Source organism: Pocillopora damicornis, chromosome 4 (assembly GCF_964200805.1).
Source record: "Pocillopora damicornis chromosome 4, jaPocDami1.2, whole genome shotgun sequence".
NCBI lineage: Eukaryota > Metazoa > Cnidaria > Anthozoa > Scleractinia > Pocilloporidae > Pocillopora > Pocillopora damicornis.
The window spans coordinates 24598374-24616983 of record NC_142673.1 but is presented as its reverse complement, the minus strand read 5'-3'; the positions used below and the strand labels follow the sequence as shown (position 1 = coordinate 24616983).

General features: G+C 38.3%; 2 protein-coding genes and 1 long non-coding RNA gene across 3 annotated transcripts; 1 reads left to right on the top strand and 2 right to left on the bottom strand.

Annotated features, from left to right (window-relative positions):
- Positions 1–1530: 1530 nt before the first annotated feature.
- LOC149047354 (uncharacterized) lies at positions 1531–8136 on the top strand. The gene is made up of 3 exons (XM_089202453.1): positions 1531–2014; positions 2767–3494; positions 6772–8136. Exons 1-3 carry the CDS (start codon positions 1643–1645, stop codon positions 7247–7249), a joined length of 1578 nt encoding a protein of 525 aa, XP_089058579.1. The 5' UTR covers positions 1531–1642; the 3' UTR covers positions 7250–8136.
- A 41-nt stretch (positions 8137–8177) lies between these two features.
- Positions 8178–11042, bottom strand: LOC149047353 (uncharacterized). Its single transcript, XM_089202452.1, has one exon. It carries the CDS (start codon positions 10913–10915, stop codon positions 8180–8182), a length of 2736 nt encoding a protein of 911 aa, XP_089058578.1. The 5' UTR covers positions 10916–11042; the 3' UTR covers positions 8178–8179.
- A 6211-nt stretch (positions 11043–17253) lies between these two features.
- LOC149047352 (uncharacterized) lies at positions 17254–18245 on the bottom strand. Its single transcript, XR_016186408.1, has 3 exons — positions 18119–18245; positions 17710–17796; positions 17254–17500 (listed from the first exon to the last, which is right to left on the bottom strand). It is a non-coding gene; the product is annotated as an uncharacterized LOC149047352 (long non-coding RNA).
- Between the last annotated feature and the right edge of the window lie 365 nt (positions 18246–18610).

Sequence of the window (18610 nt, the reverse complement as noted above, 5' to 3'; positions counted from 1 at the left end):
TGATTGATGAAAATTGAATCGTTTGTTCCACGACAGAGAGTTTCTTCTAAAAGAAGTGTCAGATATCAGTTACAGATAGCGATCAACAGGTTAAAGCTGACACCATAATTGATACTGACTCTATATTGCGAGGCATTCTCTATCATTACAGCCAGAGCCATATAACCACGACGAATTAAAACATTCTCCATTTGATCCTTGATATTGCATTTCGCTTTATCATTCTCTACAGTAAAGTCGAACACCATTTTGCATTCAAATTTCACGCAATTCAGTTTTATGCCGCTATACTTCACAACGGTTGACGTTTCATCCTTAAAACGTTTGATCGGAACCTGACTGGTTCGTCAAACTGCTTAACAATGAGGTGTTATTAGTAAGAGAAAAAACTGATATTTCTCAATGTCTTGAAAAACTTGCCCAATTAAATTTGAGCAAACACTACAGGAAACAAGCTTCTCCTGTTAGCATGTCTGCACGCCAGCCTTGCCGTTTAAAATTTTGCGACGCAAACTCAAATATATAATGAACACACGTAGTTACAAACTTTGTAAAATTCAAAAATTTTATTTTCGCGATAAACAATTCTAGAGCAGCTTACACGTCTGCATTTCAAATAAGCAATTATGTGGCAAGGTATTCCTGAGTTGAATCTTAGTGTTCTGATTGGTTCTGGTTTTTCTCGAAAACCTGTAAATTCAAAATTTGCAACTAAAACTGTAAAGAAACTAGTCAACTCGTCACCAACCGACCGATTACAATGTTGTGCGACGAGGCTATTCACGATTTTATTGGAAAAACTGAGCTGATAAAAGCGAAGAAGATATGAAGCTTAGTGAATGAGAACGAAGAACGTTCTAGAAGTTGAACGGCTTCTAATTACGTGCAACGGTATTAAGGCCATTGGGGATTGTGTATACGAGACAAAACAAATCAAACAACAATAACACAGGCAAACATTGAACGCTACTCTTCCTTACATCAACCTCATCTAAGCTTCGACGTGATATTCTTCTTCATCATTTCTAAATTTTTCAGCTTCCCTCCCTTTGTCCCTCATAGATTTCAGTTTCTGCAAAAGTTTAAAAGGATGTTAGATGCAACCGGGTAACACCTCGACTATATCTACGCTTATATAAATATATATACTTTTCCTGGCTCGCCGCAATTCCCTTTTTCCTTGCAGATCTTTATATCGATGTGGCGGATCAATACCAGTATCTGGGCAACTGCCCACCTACCCCTCCCCTAACCAAACATTAATCCTAACTTGTTATCAATTGACTGTTGTTGAGGTAGGGGAGGGGTAGGTGGGCAGTTGCCCAGATACTGATATTGATCCGATATGGCCATCTACCAACAACAAAGAAAGGAGCAGATAAGATAATTTAGTGCGATGCAGCATCGTGCTTAAAAAAGCTACAGTGCATGATAAATTATCGTATATACAAATGAATCAATGGAGTAAGTTTTTAAAGAAACTGTGGTGCTGCGTCGGTGAGAGAGTACAACAAGGTAATTTAGTATTCTTGGTTTTCACCCACGTGACTTTCGTCTTGACGACGGTTGCTATCCGCCATGTTGGTGCCCAAACAAATAGTTACAAATGCGCTTATAGTAAGGTGAACGTGAGATAGTAGAAATGGTTCTTTGTGTAGTTTTCGGCTGTGGCAGTAGAAGCGATCGGGAGAAAGGGATTGGATTTTATCGAATACCATCAGTTATCAATAATAAGTCTACCTTCGAAGAAGAATTGACAACAGAGAGGAGAGAAAAGTGGATACAAGCGATAAGTCGGGGCGACACAAAAGCAAAAGACGTTCTCAAAAGCGAACGAGTATGCGGCAAGCATTTTGTCTCTGGAAAGCCATCTCCTTACTGGGACAATTACAATGTAGATTGGGTGCCAACTTTAGAGCTCGGAAAGAAAAGTTATGGCCGAGAGATAGACTATGAAGCGAGAGCAAAGAGGCAAGAAAGAGCGAAGAAAAGAGAGAAACACGCCATCGAGCAGGTATCCAGACAACTCGCCCCCTAGACAATTAGCCCCAGACGACTAGCCCCCAGTATTTGGAAGATTAGCCTCCAGTCTCTGGATTATTAGCCCCCAACCCACCAACCTTGAAATAAATTATGTTCTTGTCCTTTACTTTTTACGAACGTTTCCCTATCATATATTATGAAATAAACAATGTTCTTGTTATTTGCTTTTTACGAACATTTCTCTGCCATGCGTGTTAAATTATAAAGTAAACTACGTTCTTGCTGTCTTGTTGTTTGCTTGTTATGAACGTTTCTCTGCCGTGCGTATCGAATTATAAAGTGAACTGTGTTCTTTCTGTTTATATATTCTACAAAAATGAACTGTGTTCTTTCTGTTTACATACTTTACGAATGTTTCTCCGTCATGTTGTTTAAATAGGAAAGGAAAGAAACCAGGGACGAAACTTCGAAACTTAAACTTATTGGCGACTACTTGTTAATGTCAATTGGTGTTTATTTAAATGTTAATAAAGATAGACATTCACAAAAAAAAAAGGGCTCCTTTAGGAGCCACAAACTCATAAAAGTCAGTGACCAACAGATGAACGTAACTTCTCCTTTACATAAACTAAGACTGGGGGCTAATCGTCCAGGGACTGGGGGCTAATCGTCCAGGGACTGGGGGCTAATTGTCCAAAGACTGGGGGCTAATCGTCCAGAGACTGGGGGCTAATCGTCTGGGGCTAATTGTCCAGGGGGCGAGTTGTCTGACATTCCATCGAGCATCAAGAACGCGAAGCGGCAGAGAAGCGTCAGAAACTCATCGAAAGCAGTCTTCCTGTGGCTCAGATCGACTTTAATCAGCCAAGCACCTCCACAGAAGAAGAAAAAACTGGAAACGAAGATGTCTTTTCCGGTGACCTTACGGCATGTGATGAAGGCAGTGAGTCTGATGAAATCAGAACGCAAATTATGAGAGATGCCGAGTGCCAAGCAGACACAGAGCTAAAGGATTCGGAATGCCAAACTACCGAATCAGAATACATGTTTCAAAAAAGCACGTATCGGGCACCGGATAAAGAGTTCTTTGACTCTGACGAGAAGGTTCGCTTCTATACTGGTCTACCTTCCTTGGAAATGCTAATGGTTGTGTTTGACCATGTAGCTTCACATGTAAAAAGGCAAACTCAGTCACTCGATAGGTTCCAAGAGTTTATTATTGTACTCATGAAACTTAGGCTTAATGTACCGTTACAGGACCTTGCCTACCGTTTTGTTGTATCGATTTCAACTATTTCAAGAATATTTTTCCATTGGATTGTTGTAATGGACAAGAGACTGTTTCCCTTTGTTTACTGGCCAGACAGGCATCAGCTTTGGAAGACAATGCCCCAGTGTTTCCAGTATGCCTTTGGCAGGAAAACAACTGTTGTTATCGACTGTTTTGAGGTGTTTATTGAAAGACCATCAAACTTGCTTGCCAGAGCACAGACATTTTCCAGTTATCCCTGGTGAAAAACCTCACAGGATCTTTGAGGATCTTCAAGGATTGACAAAGACCTGCCAAAGATCCTTAAGGACAAGGATCTTTAAAAGATCTTTAAAGGATCTGTAAAAGATCCTCAAAGATCTTTGTAAGCAAAAACGTTTGTAAAGATCCTCAAGGATTTGATAAAGATCCTCAAAGGATATTACAAAGATCCTCATAAGGATCCTCGCAAAGTTCTTTTCAAGGATCCTTCAAGATCCTCAAGGATTTAGCAAGGATCTTTCAAAGACCCTCAAAAGATCCTTTCAAGGATCCTTTCAAGATCTTTGTAAGGATCCTTAAGGATTTAATCAGGATCTTGCAAGGATCCTAGTCAAGATCTTTGCAGGATCTTTTTGAGGATCTTTCAAGATCCTCAAGGATTTAATGAGGATCTTTTAAAGACCTTCCAAAGATCCTTTCAAGGATCCTATTAAGATCTTTGCAAGGATCCTTAAGGATTTGATCAGGATCTTACAAGGATCCTACTCAAGATCTTTGCAAGATCTTTTCAAGGATCCTTCAAGATCCTCAAGGATTTAATGAGGATCTTTTAAAGACCTACAAAAGATCCTTTCAAGGATCCTGTAAAGATCTTTGCCAGGATCCTTAGGAATTTGATCAGGATCTTACAAGGATCCTTAAGTCAAGATCTTTGCAGGATCTTTTCAAGGATCCTTCAGGATCCTCAAGGATTTAATGAGGATCTTTTAAAGACCTTCAAAAGAACCTTTTAGGGATCCTGCTAAGATCTTTGCTAAGATCCTTAAGAATTTGATTAGGAGTTACAAGGATCCTAGTCAAGATCTTTGCATGATCTGTTCTACAATCGTTTAAGATCCTCAAGGAATTGAAAAGGATCTTCCAAATATCTTTAAAAGATTCATTTCATGATATTGTACAGCTCTTTGTAAGGATCCTTTTTGAATTTGATGTGGATCTCAAAGGCAACTTTGTCAAGATCTCTACCACATCTCTGCATTATGAATTAGGTTCCTTTGAAATCCTCAAGTAATTTCAAACATAAAAAAATTGTAAATTGAGGGCTCACTGTTTATAATTTAAACACAACAAGGAATTTTCGCAGAAAATTATTGTGCAATGAGTGTAATGAAGGTTACCGCATAGCAACGCCATGCTCGAGGCTTTCGGGAAACTTTGTGACTACTTACATGACAACAAATAGGGTTTTGCATTATGGGATAGGAATTTATACGCGCCGAGATTTTTAACGGTCGCATAAAAACATAAGAAGCTCGTTGTTACGGCAAATATCATCGACAATGGTCGGAACTAAAGGGAAAATGTACACAGAAATAAAGGTAAAGGAAAGGCGTTTTCTGGAGTTCAGAAACAAGCGAAAAGAGAGACAGAAACAACCGAAATCGTCAATCAAACTCCAAGAAGGTCTCGCGATTGCTCTGACTCTAGGGCTGAATGAAAAAAATTCATTGGTACTTCTGGAAAGAAAATGAAGATGCCATCCTCGCCTAATGATTCTTACTCTGAGCTCTTGGAGAGTGAGGATGCAAATGATGTGTTACAGGGACAAGGATACAGGCTTATTGATCTAGAGAGATTCTCCTCGACGCTCACTGAAGGACATGTTTCTGAAGAAGGTGTGAATTTACTTGGTTCTGTGTAACCAACTTAAAAAGCTCTTTTAGAGGTTGTCATATGAATTCCCGAAAACACTTATTTTGTACCTCAGGATGTATTAGTTCAATTAATCTGAAGTTTTCAGGGCTGTATCCTCTTACTGAGTTGAGTTGGATAAGCTAACAGTTTCTCTATAAGCTGAATTTTAAGTAAGATGTTGTGGAATAACTCACCTTATAATCTCGGTGAACTTTGAACGGGCATTGTGCCCGTAATATAAACGACTCTAAAAGTTCAGCTCAGCTCATCCAAAAGAACGACCCTAGTACTTTGTTTTGACACTAAAAACACTTGATTTCATGCAATCTTTGTGCAGTTATCTTTTCTCAAGTTCACCTAGGTTTTTCACACCATATGGTGGACAAATTGATCTGATGTCAAAGAACAAATTAGTTTAGGGCAACATATTAGTTATATTCAGTATGTGTGATTCCTAAGCTTTCCTTTGGTATATAGGTTAATATGGTTCAGAAATATAGTCATTGAAGTACTCTTGTTTGCCTTTTTTTCATGTTTACCCCCTCTGTAAGAGTAGTCTGAGTCTGGTCATAGTCAAGTTTAACACATATATTTTGGTCTTCTTATCTTTGAGCTGGACTGTTGCCAGATTTTTTGGAAAATGAAAATCTTAGTACTAACCTAAAGTCTGAACAGAAATAGTGTAGAAGTAGTCCAACTAGAAGAGGATGGGTAATTCTCGTTTAGCAATAAAAAAAAAAAAAAGTTTTATCTTCATTTTTTTATGTTTGGTTCAATTTTTCTTTTTAACTTAATATGAGGATTTAAGTATGCTTATTTTCTTGTCAAAATTTCGAAGGTTCTATAACATTCTTGCTAAGATCTTCAACGATCTTCCATTTCCTTGCCAGGATCTTCAAGGTTCACTGACATTCTTGTCAAGATCTTTAAGGATCTTCAAATCTCTTGCAAAGATCTTTAATTTGGCTGTCAAAATCTTCAAGGATCTTTCTTTTTTATGCCAAGATCTTCAAAGATCTTTCAATTTATTGCCAAGATCTTTAAGGGTTTTTTATTTTCTTTCCAAGATCTTTAAGGATCTTCAAAATTTTCAAAAAGATCCTTGAAGATCTTGGCAAGAAAATGAGAGATCCTCAAAGATCTTAACAAGAATTTGGAAGATCCTCAAAGAATTTTCAAAGATCTTTAAAGGATCTTCAAAGTTCATGTAAAGATCTTTGAAGATCCAGACAAGATCTTGACAAGAAAATGAAAGATCCCTAAAGATCTTGTCAAGAAAGTCAAAGATCCTCAAAGATCTTGGCAAGAAAATGAAAGATCCTTGAAGATCTTGGCAAGAAAATGAAAGATCCTTGAAGATCTTGGCAAGAAAATGAAAGATCCTTGAAGATCTTGGCAAGAAAATGAAAGATCCTTGAAGATCTTGGCAAGAAAATGAAAGATCCTTGAAGATCTTGGCAAGAAAATGAAAGATCCTTGAAGATCTTGGCAAGAAAATGAAGGATCCTTGAAGATCTTAACAAGAATTTTGAAGATCCTCATGAAGATCCTCAAGAGGATCCTCAAAGGTCCTCATGAAGATCTTGTAAGATCCTTAAAGATCCTTGAAAGATTTTCACCAGGGATAAACACCACAACACTATCAAGATTCTTGTTGGTATAACCCCCCAAGGAACGATTTCTTTTGTTTCAGAAACCTGGGGAGGTCGTGTCTCTGATAAATTTGTAACCGAGAACTGTGGCTTTCTGGACAAGCTTCTTCCAGGAGATATGGTGATGGCTGACCGAGGATTTACCGTTAGTGAAAGCATTGGTCTCAAGCAAGCAAGACTGGTAATCCCAGCTTTTACAAAGGGAAAATCTCAGCTGGACTCAGTGGATGTGGAGCAGACTAGAGGAATTGCAAATGTAAGGATCCATGTTGAATGTGTGATTGGATTGCTCAGACGAAAATTTACGATTCTAGAAGGTACCCTGCCAACTGACTATCTTATATCTAATCATGAAAACTCTGATCGCCACACTCCACTGGTGGATCACATGATAAGAGTTTGTGCAGCTCTTGTTAACTTCTGTCCTCCTATTGTACCTTTTGATTAGGCAAACCTCCCATTTCAAATAGTTATGTTGTGTATGATTGAAGATAAATTTAGAAACAAAGACACATGGAACTCTCCAAAAATGTGGATATTCCAATAAATATTCTTAATGTACTTTACCATTTGTTTAATTTGTAAACTTTGGATGTTACAGTGCAATTCAGAAAATGGTGAACAACTGAAATATGCCTGAATTGTTACTGTGAACATTGTTTATTACTTTTTCATCAAACTGTGTTCTATCCAGAATACCCCAATCAGGTTTGTGCTACTTGACTAATACCCACGACTTATTTTGGTGTTCACATTTTTTTTTAGTTGTACTGTAAATAGTGAAATAATATTGTATCTGATGATCGAGGAATTCTCCATGAGGGTGTCAACAATATACTTCAAACCCTTGATCATTCTTTAAAAAAAAATTTAAAGCCTTGGAAAGAGAAACCAAACCCCTGTTTATGTCCCCTTTTAATTAGATATTGCTTGTTGATTCCTTCCTTTGAAACTGGAGGGTTGTTTGACATTGTCTTTATGTGGGTGTGCCATTGTCGAAATGAGAGGAAAAGAAATGAAACATTGATTTGACTTAATGTTGGCATGCAGATTGGATGAAGAATGCATCCAGCCCTGTCATCTTTAATTTATAATTATGTTAAAACAGTAGATATTTTAGCATTCAATTACCATTGGCTGTTGTGTGTCTTGGTAGGGAAAGCAAAGAATACCATGAAAATTACAACTGAGGTACAAACAACTTTAACTGGCAAGTGTGATTAAAAAAATTGCCCTGCAAAACTTAGTTTTATTTTATGAACAAAGTAAATGATCTTCTCATGCATGTAATGTACATAGATTGAGAACTGAAATTGATTAAAAACAAAATTACATGGATTTTATCCTTCACTTCAGACTGTATGCATAATCAGTGTACTTAGAATGTAGGGAACAAAGTAAACTTGCCATTACTTAGACATGATGCTAACTGAGTTCTCATACTTTGAGCATCAAAATTTATGAATGTGGGATCTTCTCCAAAGACCAGGCAGGTGGAAAATGCAATTGCAAAAACCCCACAGTCACTTCCATTTGTTTGCTGCTGCACTGGCATAGGGTTAAGAGCAACCAAACAGCCCCCTAACAAGTCATTTGTTTGTTCTTCAACCTCTTGGGTTAAAACAGAGTCATGATACAGGCTGTCATAAAGATTGACATGTCCCAGCTCACATCCAATGGAGCTTACACACACCCAGTGACTGTGACCAGTGTGCAAAATTTGTATGAATTCACCACTGACAACATCAAAATTTCTAACTGGGCCAAGAGTTGGTCGCTGAAAGCCTTCTATGCTTGAATTCTCACTACGCAGCAAAACTTGAGCTTGGTGAATAATGTCACAGTCTAGCCATCCAGTGGGACTAAAAATTAAATCAAAATGGGAGTCAGTTATGTTTCCCAGAGGACTAGACTTGTCACTGCTGCCATGAGTGACTTTAATGATAGAAATATCACTTTCCTCTTCACCACTTGAGGAATCTGATGAAGAACAATACTTGGTAAGGTTGGTGGCTGAATGGACAGTGGCAACTTTATTGCATTCAGAACATTTCCAGGTTGTTTGATAATTGTTGGGCATTCTGTTTAAACCAAGGCAGGAAAGGTGGAAAAATTTTCCATTTTCACAGTTGTCTCCATGGCATTCTACAACCTTCTCTGTTGTACTAGGCTTAGTCTTGCAGATGCAGATGTTGTCCAATTTCATAGCTGCCTGAATAGATGCTGTAGGGGGTTGTGCTGATGTCCTGGTACCACCTCTTCTCTTGAACTGGGCAAGTCGAGAGCAGTGAGGGCAATACCAAGTCTTTGGCTTTCTCATGGCAGTGAGCGAAAGACAGGAAGGGTGAAACCTTTTGTAAGGGCAATTTTTGTCACTGCATGAAATGGTTTCCTCATGTCTGATTTGCCTGCAAAAACAAATACCATCCTTATCTGGTAATTTAGGAGGCACTGTACATCTTCTGGTATACCATCGCCCTAGAATTTCTGGAAGAATACATATTCTCCAAAATGTTTCCAATTTGGGCAGTACAGAGTTCCAATGCTGCACATCTGGATATATGTGCAGCACTATTAAATTCATGCTCTTTTTCTCATCAATGGCACAAACCACAAACTCACAATACTTGATTCCAGGCACAGAGAAAAGCTGCTGCTGCACCTGATAGTAGTAGCTGTGATTTTTTCTAAGCTGTAAATGTCCATTCACTTTTTCTAAGCAGGAATTCTTCTGCTGAGCAAAGTTTTCAAAGTTGCCATCTTTGATTATAATCGGGCACTTCACTTCACCGCATCCAGTGCCACAACAGTCACATGAAACTAAGAAATCAGGAATGGCATGGAGAAATTCATGTTCTTTGTTAATAAACAAGCCACACTTCTTAACAGTTAAGTTCACATGACCAGTTTTTACAGCAGCTTCGTATGCATTTACAGCATCACTTTCATGCCTCTTACCATGCCTGGTAGCTTTAGTGTTAACTATGTAGAGGCTTGGGTAACAAATTGTTTTAATCAGAGACTGAGAGGGCTGTGCAATGTTTGTGTGAAATGCTGCGTGACTTTCGGACGCACCAATTCGGCCAGCACGATGTCTAAAAAATCCCGACCCACTAGCTTGATCTCTTGTGTTGAGTTCCACTTTGTTTACGTGCTCATCAGAAATATCCAATGTCACTTCAACACATTTTCTTAGTAGTTCTGGATAAGCAAGATCAACATTTCCCGTTTCAAATAGATCGGGAATAATCGGCAGGGAGCGGCTCTCATCGATAAACTGGTCAGCATAGGGATCGATGAAGCTGAGAACAGCAGCTTTAATTTTGCAAGCATTTAGCTTCGCATACACAGCCTGCATTTCTTCTCCTGATAGAGATACGATGGGCGAACTTAGATCGTCCTTCTCCGCTGAGTTTTTCTGTTGTTCCCCGAAATTTGGGTGCAGGGAGTCGATTCTTTGGTCCAGCGTCTTTTTAAGCTTTTTCGCGGACGAAAAGTCGATATCCCGCACCTTCGAGTACGGCACTTCTCTAACATACGTTGGCAGAATCCACGTGCACTTAGTTTGAGTACATGCGAGTTTCCCTTGGATTCTTGTCACTGCTTCGATATAGAAAAGGACACTTGCTACGTGCGAGCAGGATTCAGCAAGGCCTGCCTTGCAGCCTAAGCAATGAGCTGAAAGAATGGTACCATCACTTTCTGCGATGATCCAAATGTCTATCAGAGGATCGTTCATCCGTTGCGAATGTTTCACCTTCGCCACAACAACAATCTTGTTGACAATCTCTGCTCCTTGAACCGAGTTTACGAAGCCAGACACCACTTGCTTGTATGCTTCAAGACTTTTGAAAGCTTTAAACTGCTTATTTGTATAGTAACTTGTCTCGAGAACTAAATAGGAAAGAAGGTCTGAGACTTCAATCGGAGGCAAACATTCTGAGTGGAACTGCTCCTTTGGAATGGCTGCTGGATCGACACCGACCACAGAAATTTTCTTTAAATATCGCTCTCGAACATGGCTTTCTAGGCCCTCCGCATAGCTCGAAAGCACGGGTATCCTAAGAAGAATATTCTCTTGCGATTCTGGATTTTTTTCGCTTGAAGTATCCATAGAACAAAGTATTTGAAAGAGGGCACTATAGAGATGGCACTATATTTGCATGAAATTTCACACCTGAGATGAGCACCAACATGGCGGACGATTAATTTGCATAAATGTATGACGTCAGCTGCAAACCAGCAATTATTAACTGAGTTGTTAACGTAAATTGGCCATCATAAAGAGTTTAAAAGCTGACGTTTCAAGCGTTAGCCCTTCGCTCTGACGCAATTCACATATCAGTCATTTTACTGACAATTTACTTGTTGATTCCGATACTGAAGTATAAAAATTTAAGACCTAAATTTCAATCATTGTCTTGTCGTAACAGTTTCGTACTCAGTTCCCTTTCATCGCGCACTAAGACCCAGTCCATCTCATTTGTTCGTCTCTTGTTCCCCATGCAAAACTCGCTCTACCCTTATTACTTTAACTTTATTTAAAGACGAATTGCCTCAGTGCAATGACTAAGTGATCTTTTAGTTGTAATTCAAAGTGTCTCTTTTTGTACGATGGTTAGATCATTAGTTGCTTCAGTGAAACAAACGCAGAAGTATCTTTGTGCTGTTATTCTTTGTGTTTTTAAGTGACCAGATCACCACAGTTTCATGCCTCTGACAACATGCAAGCCTGTAGGGCTCAATTGAAGATTTCATATGAGGTCGATCTCATTTCAGGAAATAATTTCCCAGTCATACAGAAATACTCCTGTTAGATATTTGCATTCAATCGTTTGTCTAACGACATAGGATCTCCCTGAGTGGACCATTTAAAAGTTCTGAAGGCCCTAACTTTCAAAATGAGACTTTAATTAATTAGCCCCAAATTTTTCATGTGATAAATTTCCATTTCATTTCAATATTAGTAGCTACGTACCTACCTTAGTTTGAAAGCAATGGCATTGTGCATATGGAAATGACCCGCTGACAAACAGCTGTCCATCATACATCCACAATCGACGGATTTTTTTCGCATAAACAAAACCGGTGAAACTTAGAACAACTCTATATCATGAGACAAACGATTGAACGTCCATTTATCATTATGGTCAGGGCTTTGTAAAACGTTACACAAATACGTATTTTACATCCACAGAAAATAATGGAACTACTCTTTTCTCTTGTTATAATTCATGGACATATGTTTAGGCTATTTTTCTTTTTTTTGTTTTTTTGTTTTTTTGTTTTTTGCATTTCTTTCTTTTTATGGCCCCTTGCAATACTTTGCATTCAAATTTAATGGATTTGAACGAACTTCAGCCTGTATCTTGGAAGCACGACAGCCTTTTCCAAGTTTTTTCACCGTGAAAATTGTCTTTCGGTATCTGATTGGTTCAAAATGGCAGTTGCTTTACAATAAAAGAGTTAATAATTGTCAAAATGGATTCTTCAAACTTATGAAAAAAACATATTAGATAAAATTTAGCAAAACACCACACAAATTTTCACAAGCTGTTCAGAGCACGTTCGCTTCGCCCACAAGATAAATCTGAGAGAACTGAGAAAGATTCCGATCGAAAGCAAATTCTCCTTCCTACTAAGGACACGCCAAAAACTCACCAGAGATCCTGTCCTTGCAGATTTCTTCATTGAAAGAGCATCTGGGCACTGAGGTGACTTGCTGAATTCCCTCCTCTTGTTATTTACAGCTAGTGAATTCGGCCACACCAGTGTGTAACAACGAGCTTAAATAATGCCATCTCCAGATTCAAAAGAGGAGGTAGATTTCCACGTTCGTATCATGGTTACTTTCATCGTGGTAGTGTACACTATTGCTGGAGTTTTCCTATGCCGAGAATGTTGGCCGATGGTGAAAGATATTTGCAGATCATACTACCCAGAGAGGCCGGTGGTGAAGCGGAAAGCTTCGGTTCCTTAGATATGAACTGTCAACCAGATGTGAAAGGAAAGCTACTCAAAGAAGATTTTCAGTTGGTTACTTCTGTTTTCAATGAAGGAATAAATGACAGTTGAGGACATAACTTTTTTATTATTTCATTCTAAGTTTAAATAGAAAATACAAGCCTATTTTCAGGCAAATTGAAAAGTGTGCATTTTCACTGACAATTTTGTGCAGAGGCGACGGAGCAGTAGTGAGGGCGGAGGGGGAGGCAGTCCAATTTACTTCATATTCCCTCCCTCCTTTCCCCACCCAAGTTTCGAAGCGGAAATTATTGCTTACGTAGTTTAGAGTTTGCCTAATATTTACATAACATTTTTGGCACAAAATTTAGTTTTGTGACCTCTCAACAGGGTCGTTTTTTATGAAATTTAAAAATCTGAACTCTGTCTTCCCTTTCGTGTTTAAAACATTGTCTTCCTAGCAACAACCGTCACGTCGTTTGACTCTCTGGATGGAACTTGACTTGCCTGTCTTCATCATATGTCCACCTATTGTTTATAATGGTTTTCTTTTCATGGAATAACCTTCTAATGACTACTTTCATTTTCAATGATTTCATAAGCTAAAATGAATATTTGAATAAGGTTTTAAATTCCATTTTCGTAAATTTGTTGATGCATTGTCTACAGTGGCTAATTTCAAAGATTCCCCAACAAGTTATTGGTAAATGAGGCCGAGTAAAATTGTTCATCTGCTCAGTTTTAATTTGCCACAAACTTTAATTTTTTTCGCTGCGAATCAAATATTAATATCGTCTTCATCAGCAAATAATGCCGTCAAGACCACCGTAAATGAGGCAAAATTTACAACCGTTTACCCTTTCCAATGGAAAGATTATTTTTTTCTCTTTAATTTTAATGCATGAGATTTACAACACCTAATGTTGAGGTCAGAGGCTTGAATTACTGCTAGCCTACCGAATTTTGTCTTAAATTCAGCTGGAGAATCTCAACTGTGCGGAACTTAAGATTTAAAGGTAGTTACAATTTTGCGATCGAGAATACAAGTGATGTTTGCGTCGCTCTTTTAAGTTGTCATATAATTCTAAGTTTTAGGTGACATCATGAACGATTTTAACATATGAATGTGATGTTTGGAGACAGCTTATTAACTTTCTTTGTTCCTTTCTAGGCGATGGAAATCCACATTGACTACATTATCTACTTCATTAACTTCGTCATTTACGTTATCCTTTGCTACATGATCATAAAACAGGCTAAGAACGATATTTTTGCACCAAATAAAAAGGAACGAAAATCAGAAGTTCGATGTCCAACGCACGGAAGCCTTTTATCCATTCTATATGGTTATGAACAACACATCACGCAATCTTAATGATCGACCAAACACCAGCTTATATTGGCTAGATTTTGAGACAGTCCTTGCACACGAAATGCTTAAAACTGAAGCCCAGTTTTAGTCTTATAAATGCCTGTTGAGTATCTCAAGTAGTTAGTGTTTCCCTCTCTGATGAAATACTATGTATAACCTACAGCTGTTATAAAGATTTATTCCGCTATACTGTGAAATTATACCTTTTATAACTGAGTAAAATTGAAAAAAAAAATTGATCTAGATGACTGCTGTGCCTTGTGAAAAAAGTGAGGAAAACAAGGGAAGGATTCAAGACTGTGATGCGTTAATTTTCAACATATCTTCTGAACTCATTAGAACTAAAAGGACTGTCAACTAAACGAACTGAGGATGCACCTTGCAGAGAGGGACATAATTTTCATTCACAAAAGGTGGTACATGCATAGTCTAAAAACTATGATCCTAGCTTGAATACAAATCCGAGCAGTTTATTTTGAAAGCTAAAAACCTGATAAGAGGCAGCGATTTACCGCCACGTCTGTTGTGCATGTCGGATTTAAGCAATTGGCGGCATTTCTGCCGTTCCCTCGGTCTTCGCGTTTACACTTGGTTGCGAGTGAAATATGGCTTGGATAAAGATTAGGAAAAGAGAGAGGTACGAAGAGAAAGATAGAATGAGAAAAGCAAATACTAGAAACAGCGGTAAGGAGAGTAACGCAACCTCGAAAACTTCAGACTTTTGGAATTTACGGTCATATTCTACACCACTGAGCTTCAAAGAGCCGGATAGTGATTGTCCTAACTCTCGTACTTATTTGCGACGAAAGCCCTACATAGAGCTAGGAACAGTTATTTAGAAGGAGTCGTTTGTTTAGAGAAGGTATGCAACACATATCTTCAAAAGGTGAAATAAAACGATTAAAAGCGCAGTTACCGTCGCTCTTCGCTGTAGTTTTTACTAGTGTTGACAAAAACTACGTCCTTGTAAATACAGAAGTGCTCATACAGTAATTCCAGGGTTATATTCTTTGTAAATATCAGTTACTACGACCAAAAGACGCTGTCGACCCGGCTAAACAAGATGGCGTAGTTTACAGGATTCCCTGTGGATGCGGCAAGGTGAACATCGGAGAGACTGGAGGACCTATGCAAGACAGAATTAATGAGCACGATCGAGACATTCGACTCGCCCCCACCGAGACCTCCGCCGTTTCAGAGCACAACAACCGGACACAAGTCACTCTGGAACTAAGTAAAGTTTATTGATCGTGGCCCTTATTACTACACGCGCAGGGTCAAAGAAGCAATTCATATAAGACTTCACCCTAACAATATCAGCAGGGATAGTGAAATAGAAATTCCAGAAGTGTGGATGCCCACGATCAAAAGACGCAACAACAGGAGAGCCGTGCGACAGCGGACCGCCAAGGGAGCAAATCACTGAGTGAACAGCAAGGATCGAAATGTACCAATCAGAGCTGTTGAATAACAACTAATCACAGCAGAGCATCATGCTTTATAAGATCAAGCATGACCAGTCGACATCACCTGAAGAAGACTAGCAGTATGCAGTTGAAACGTCGCGATCTACATCACACATGACTACATCGTTGAGACAAACGAAAAAAATTAGCTTTTATTTTATCTTCGTTATAATCAATATTTGCATTATCATTTGCTAGTTAAAAAAGATGAAAGACGATGAGAGAAATGGCCAGCCATATTATCGCGATTGTTTTGTCTTGTTGAGTGCAATCAGTTAAGCTTTGTCAGGATTAAAACTAATTTGCGGCGAAAAAAAAGAATCAAAACTTAAGGAAAATATTATCAGATAACCGTCTCATTCTTCTTTGTCTTTCGATTTCAGTATCTCTACGAGCGCTTAATTTTGTATTTATTTTTTTATCCATTCGTTGTTGTTGTTTTTTTTTTTTGCGGGTGTCTTTTCTCTCGCGCAACGCAATCCTATAGAAAAACCATTATGCTAACATATTTAAAGCTGGGAGGCGGTCAACGTGAGCCAGTCCGGATAAAGCCGCTCGGTTCTGCACTCGCAAGGCTTTGTCGACACTTTTTCCAAAAACGTGAATTTTAACGAGGAGGCTTTAGCAGACCGCTGCATGTTTTCCCTTTTTATTCCACTGGCTGGGAGGTTATGATGCATGGATAGCTGAGATCAAATCACAAGAGGAATTATGTCACTAAACAGAGCTATCTTAATCTCGAGTTAAAATAAAAGGCACCAAAATAAAATACACCATTGGCAGCCGACTAACGTGCTATATTGCCGGGACGCGTTGCAATTCGACACACGATTCGTGCGATATCGTTCGTTCGATCTTATCCGTTAGGTTGAAATTTAACGTGAAATTCTCCGCGGCAGGTAATGATATAAATTTCCCTTTATGGTTAGATGTTGACAGTTCTGATGCCTGTCAGCCATCAGTCTTGGTGCGTTTTGACAAAGACGGCCGACATCTATCGAAACTGCCAACATTTGAGTATGCCAAAAAGACTACCGGCTGCAGGGAAAGAGGTTATCTTGAATAGTTTGAGCTTGTTAAAGCCTGATTACATTCTTCAAGACTTAAGCTATATATGTATAGCTCTGTAGCTCAAACTGATAGGGATTTGTTACCGTTCCATGATTCTTTAAATTAAGGACCATTATCATGCCTTTCTTCAATGGTGAAACAAAAATGACTGCAGCAGCTGTGCAAGCGGAAAGATCCCTGATGTTTACTTGGGGATGCACTGGGCTCGTAGTAAATTGTGAATAAAAATTTACTGCGAATTACAGGAGCAATAACTTGTTTTTAACTACAAATCGATATAAAGGCTTCGAGATAAACCCTTTTACTCCAGAGATCCTATAAATAATTCTCCTTACTGCCTATCATACAATTTTTTTTATGATGGTGATTTGGAGAAATTGGTATTGGGTCAACTGATAATCCACTTAATGATATTTTCCTTATTCTCATCAGTTGTTTGTTTGATATTGTATTGAAATCGTGAGGAGAAAATGTGCCGTGGTCAGTCATGGGAGTTAAAGGGTTAAAGAGTCTTCACACTACCCTGGTGGGCCACTTAAGATATTAGGACTCAACAACAAATAGAGCGAATCGTACATATTCACCATATGGACCACAGCCTTTATTGAATTCAAACAATTTATAGATTTTCACAGAACATAATATTTATGATAGCGGCTAAAACATCTGCATCTCAATTTCGTTATTTAGGAATGAAATTATGCTTTAACTTCAAGTTAGCTGTGTAGTCTTCACTGCAGTGAACCTATTTTTTTTGTTCCATTCCACATCTCAGCTCGCGGGCTTGTAAGCAAATTTCTCTCCGGTACTGTTGCTCACGTTTTGCCTACAAAGATTCAATGAACATAATCTTAAAATTTCTCTTCAAATTTATTCGAAAAAAAAGCAATAAAAAAAAACAAGACCGTTAAGCTCTGACGAATATTTGGAGTAAATACATGAAAAGAACCGAATGATTTCTTCATCCAATTCAACCATTTGGATACTGACTTAACCAGACAAACCGAAGAGACGATATTATAAACCTGTACTTACTTCCTCCAAGCGTCTACGGATTTTCATCTTCATCATTTCTAAATTTCCAGCCTTTTCTTTATCTCTAAACTTTTTCAGAGTCCTTTCCTAAAAGAATTTAAAACGGCTTTTAGTGCGAAAAATTACTGAGTTGAACAACTAGGATCATTCAACAATGATATGAATGAAATGATAAAGAAAAAACATTATTGAAAGATTCCAGCTCATTTTGACATGACTTGATACAAAGATAAGATATTTCTACACTCTCTTATGAGTGTTCCTTACTGGAAATTATCTTTTTGAAAGGAAAAAACATTGCCATTCCTAATCGAACCACTAAGAAAATTCAACTCAAATTAAACATTAACACTATCTAAAACATTTTAGATGGATTGAAAACGAAAGAGATTTCTACTTATTCATTTACTTTCTTTCCATTACAATTTCCAAGCACCCTGCAGGGAGGATTAGGAATGCTGCCCTCAACTAACATCGAAGACAGGAACAGTGCAAAAACACAAAGCGCTGTTGTCTTCATCTTGCTGAAATAATCTTCAGTGCATGAAAACTTCTGATATATATAATTACCGTCGATGATCCAAGATGTGTGCAGCTGTATAGAAACGCTTTTTCAGCTCAGCTCGGAGAAAATTAATCACTTTCTCAGTCGGCATTCTTCACAAAAATGCGTCAGTCAAAATGTGCCATATTTTTTTTTAACAACGGGATCTTATCAGGGGTGGATCCAGGATTTTGAGTGAGTAGTTTCCACCCGAGGACCCACTCCTGCTAGGGGGTTCGGGGGCATACCCCCCGAGAAAATTTGAAATTTGGAGCTCTCTAAAGGCCATTTCATGCATTTTTAGAAAATTTAATTGCCCCGAAAAGACTAAAAAAGCATGTAATCAAAAAGGCAAAA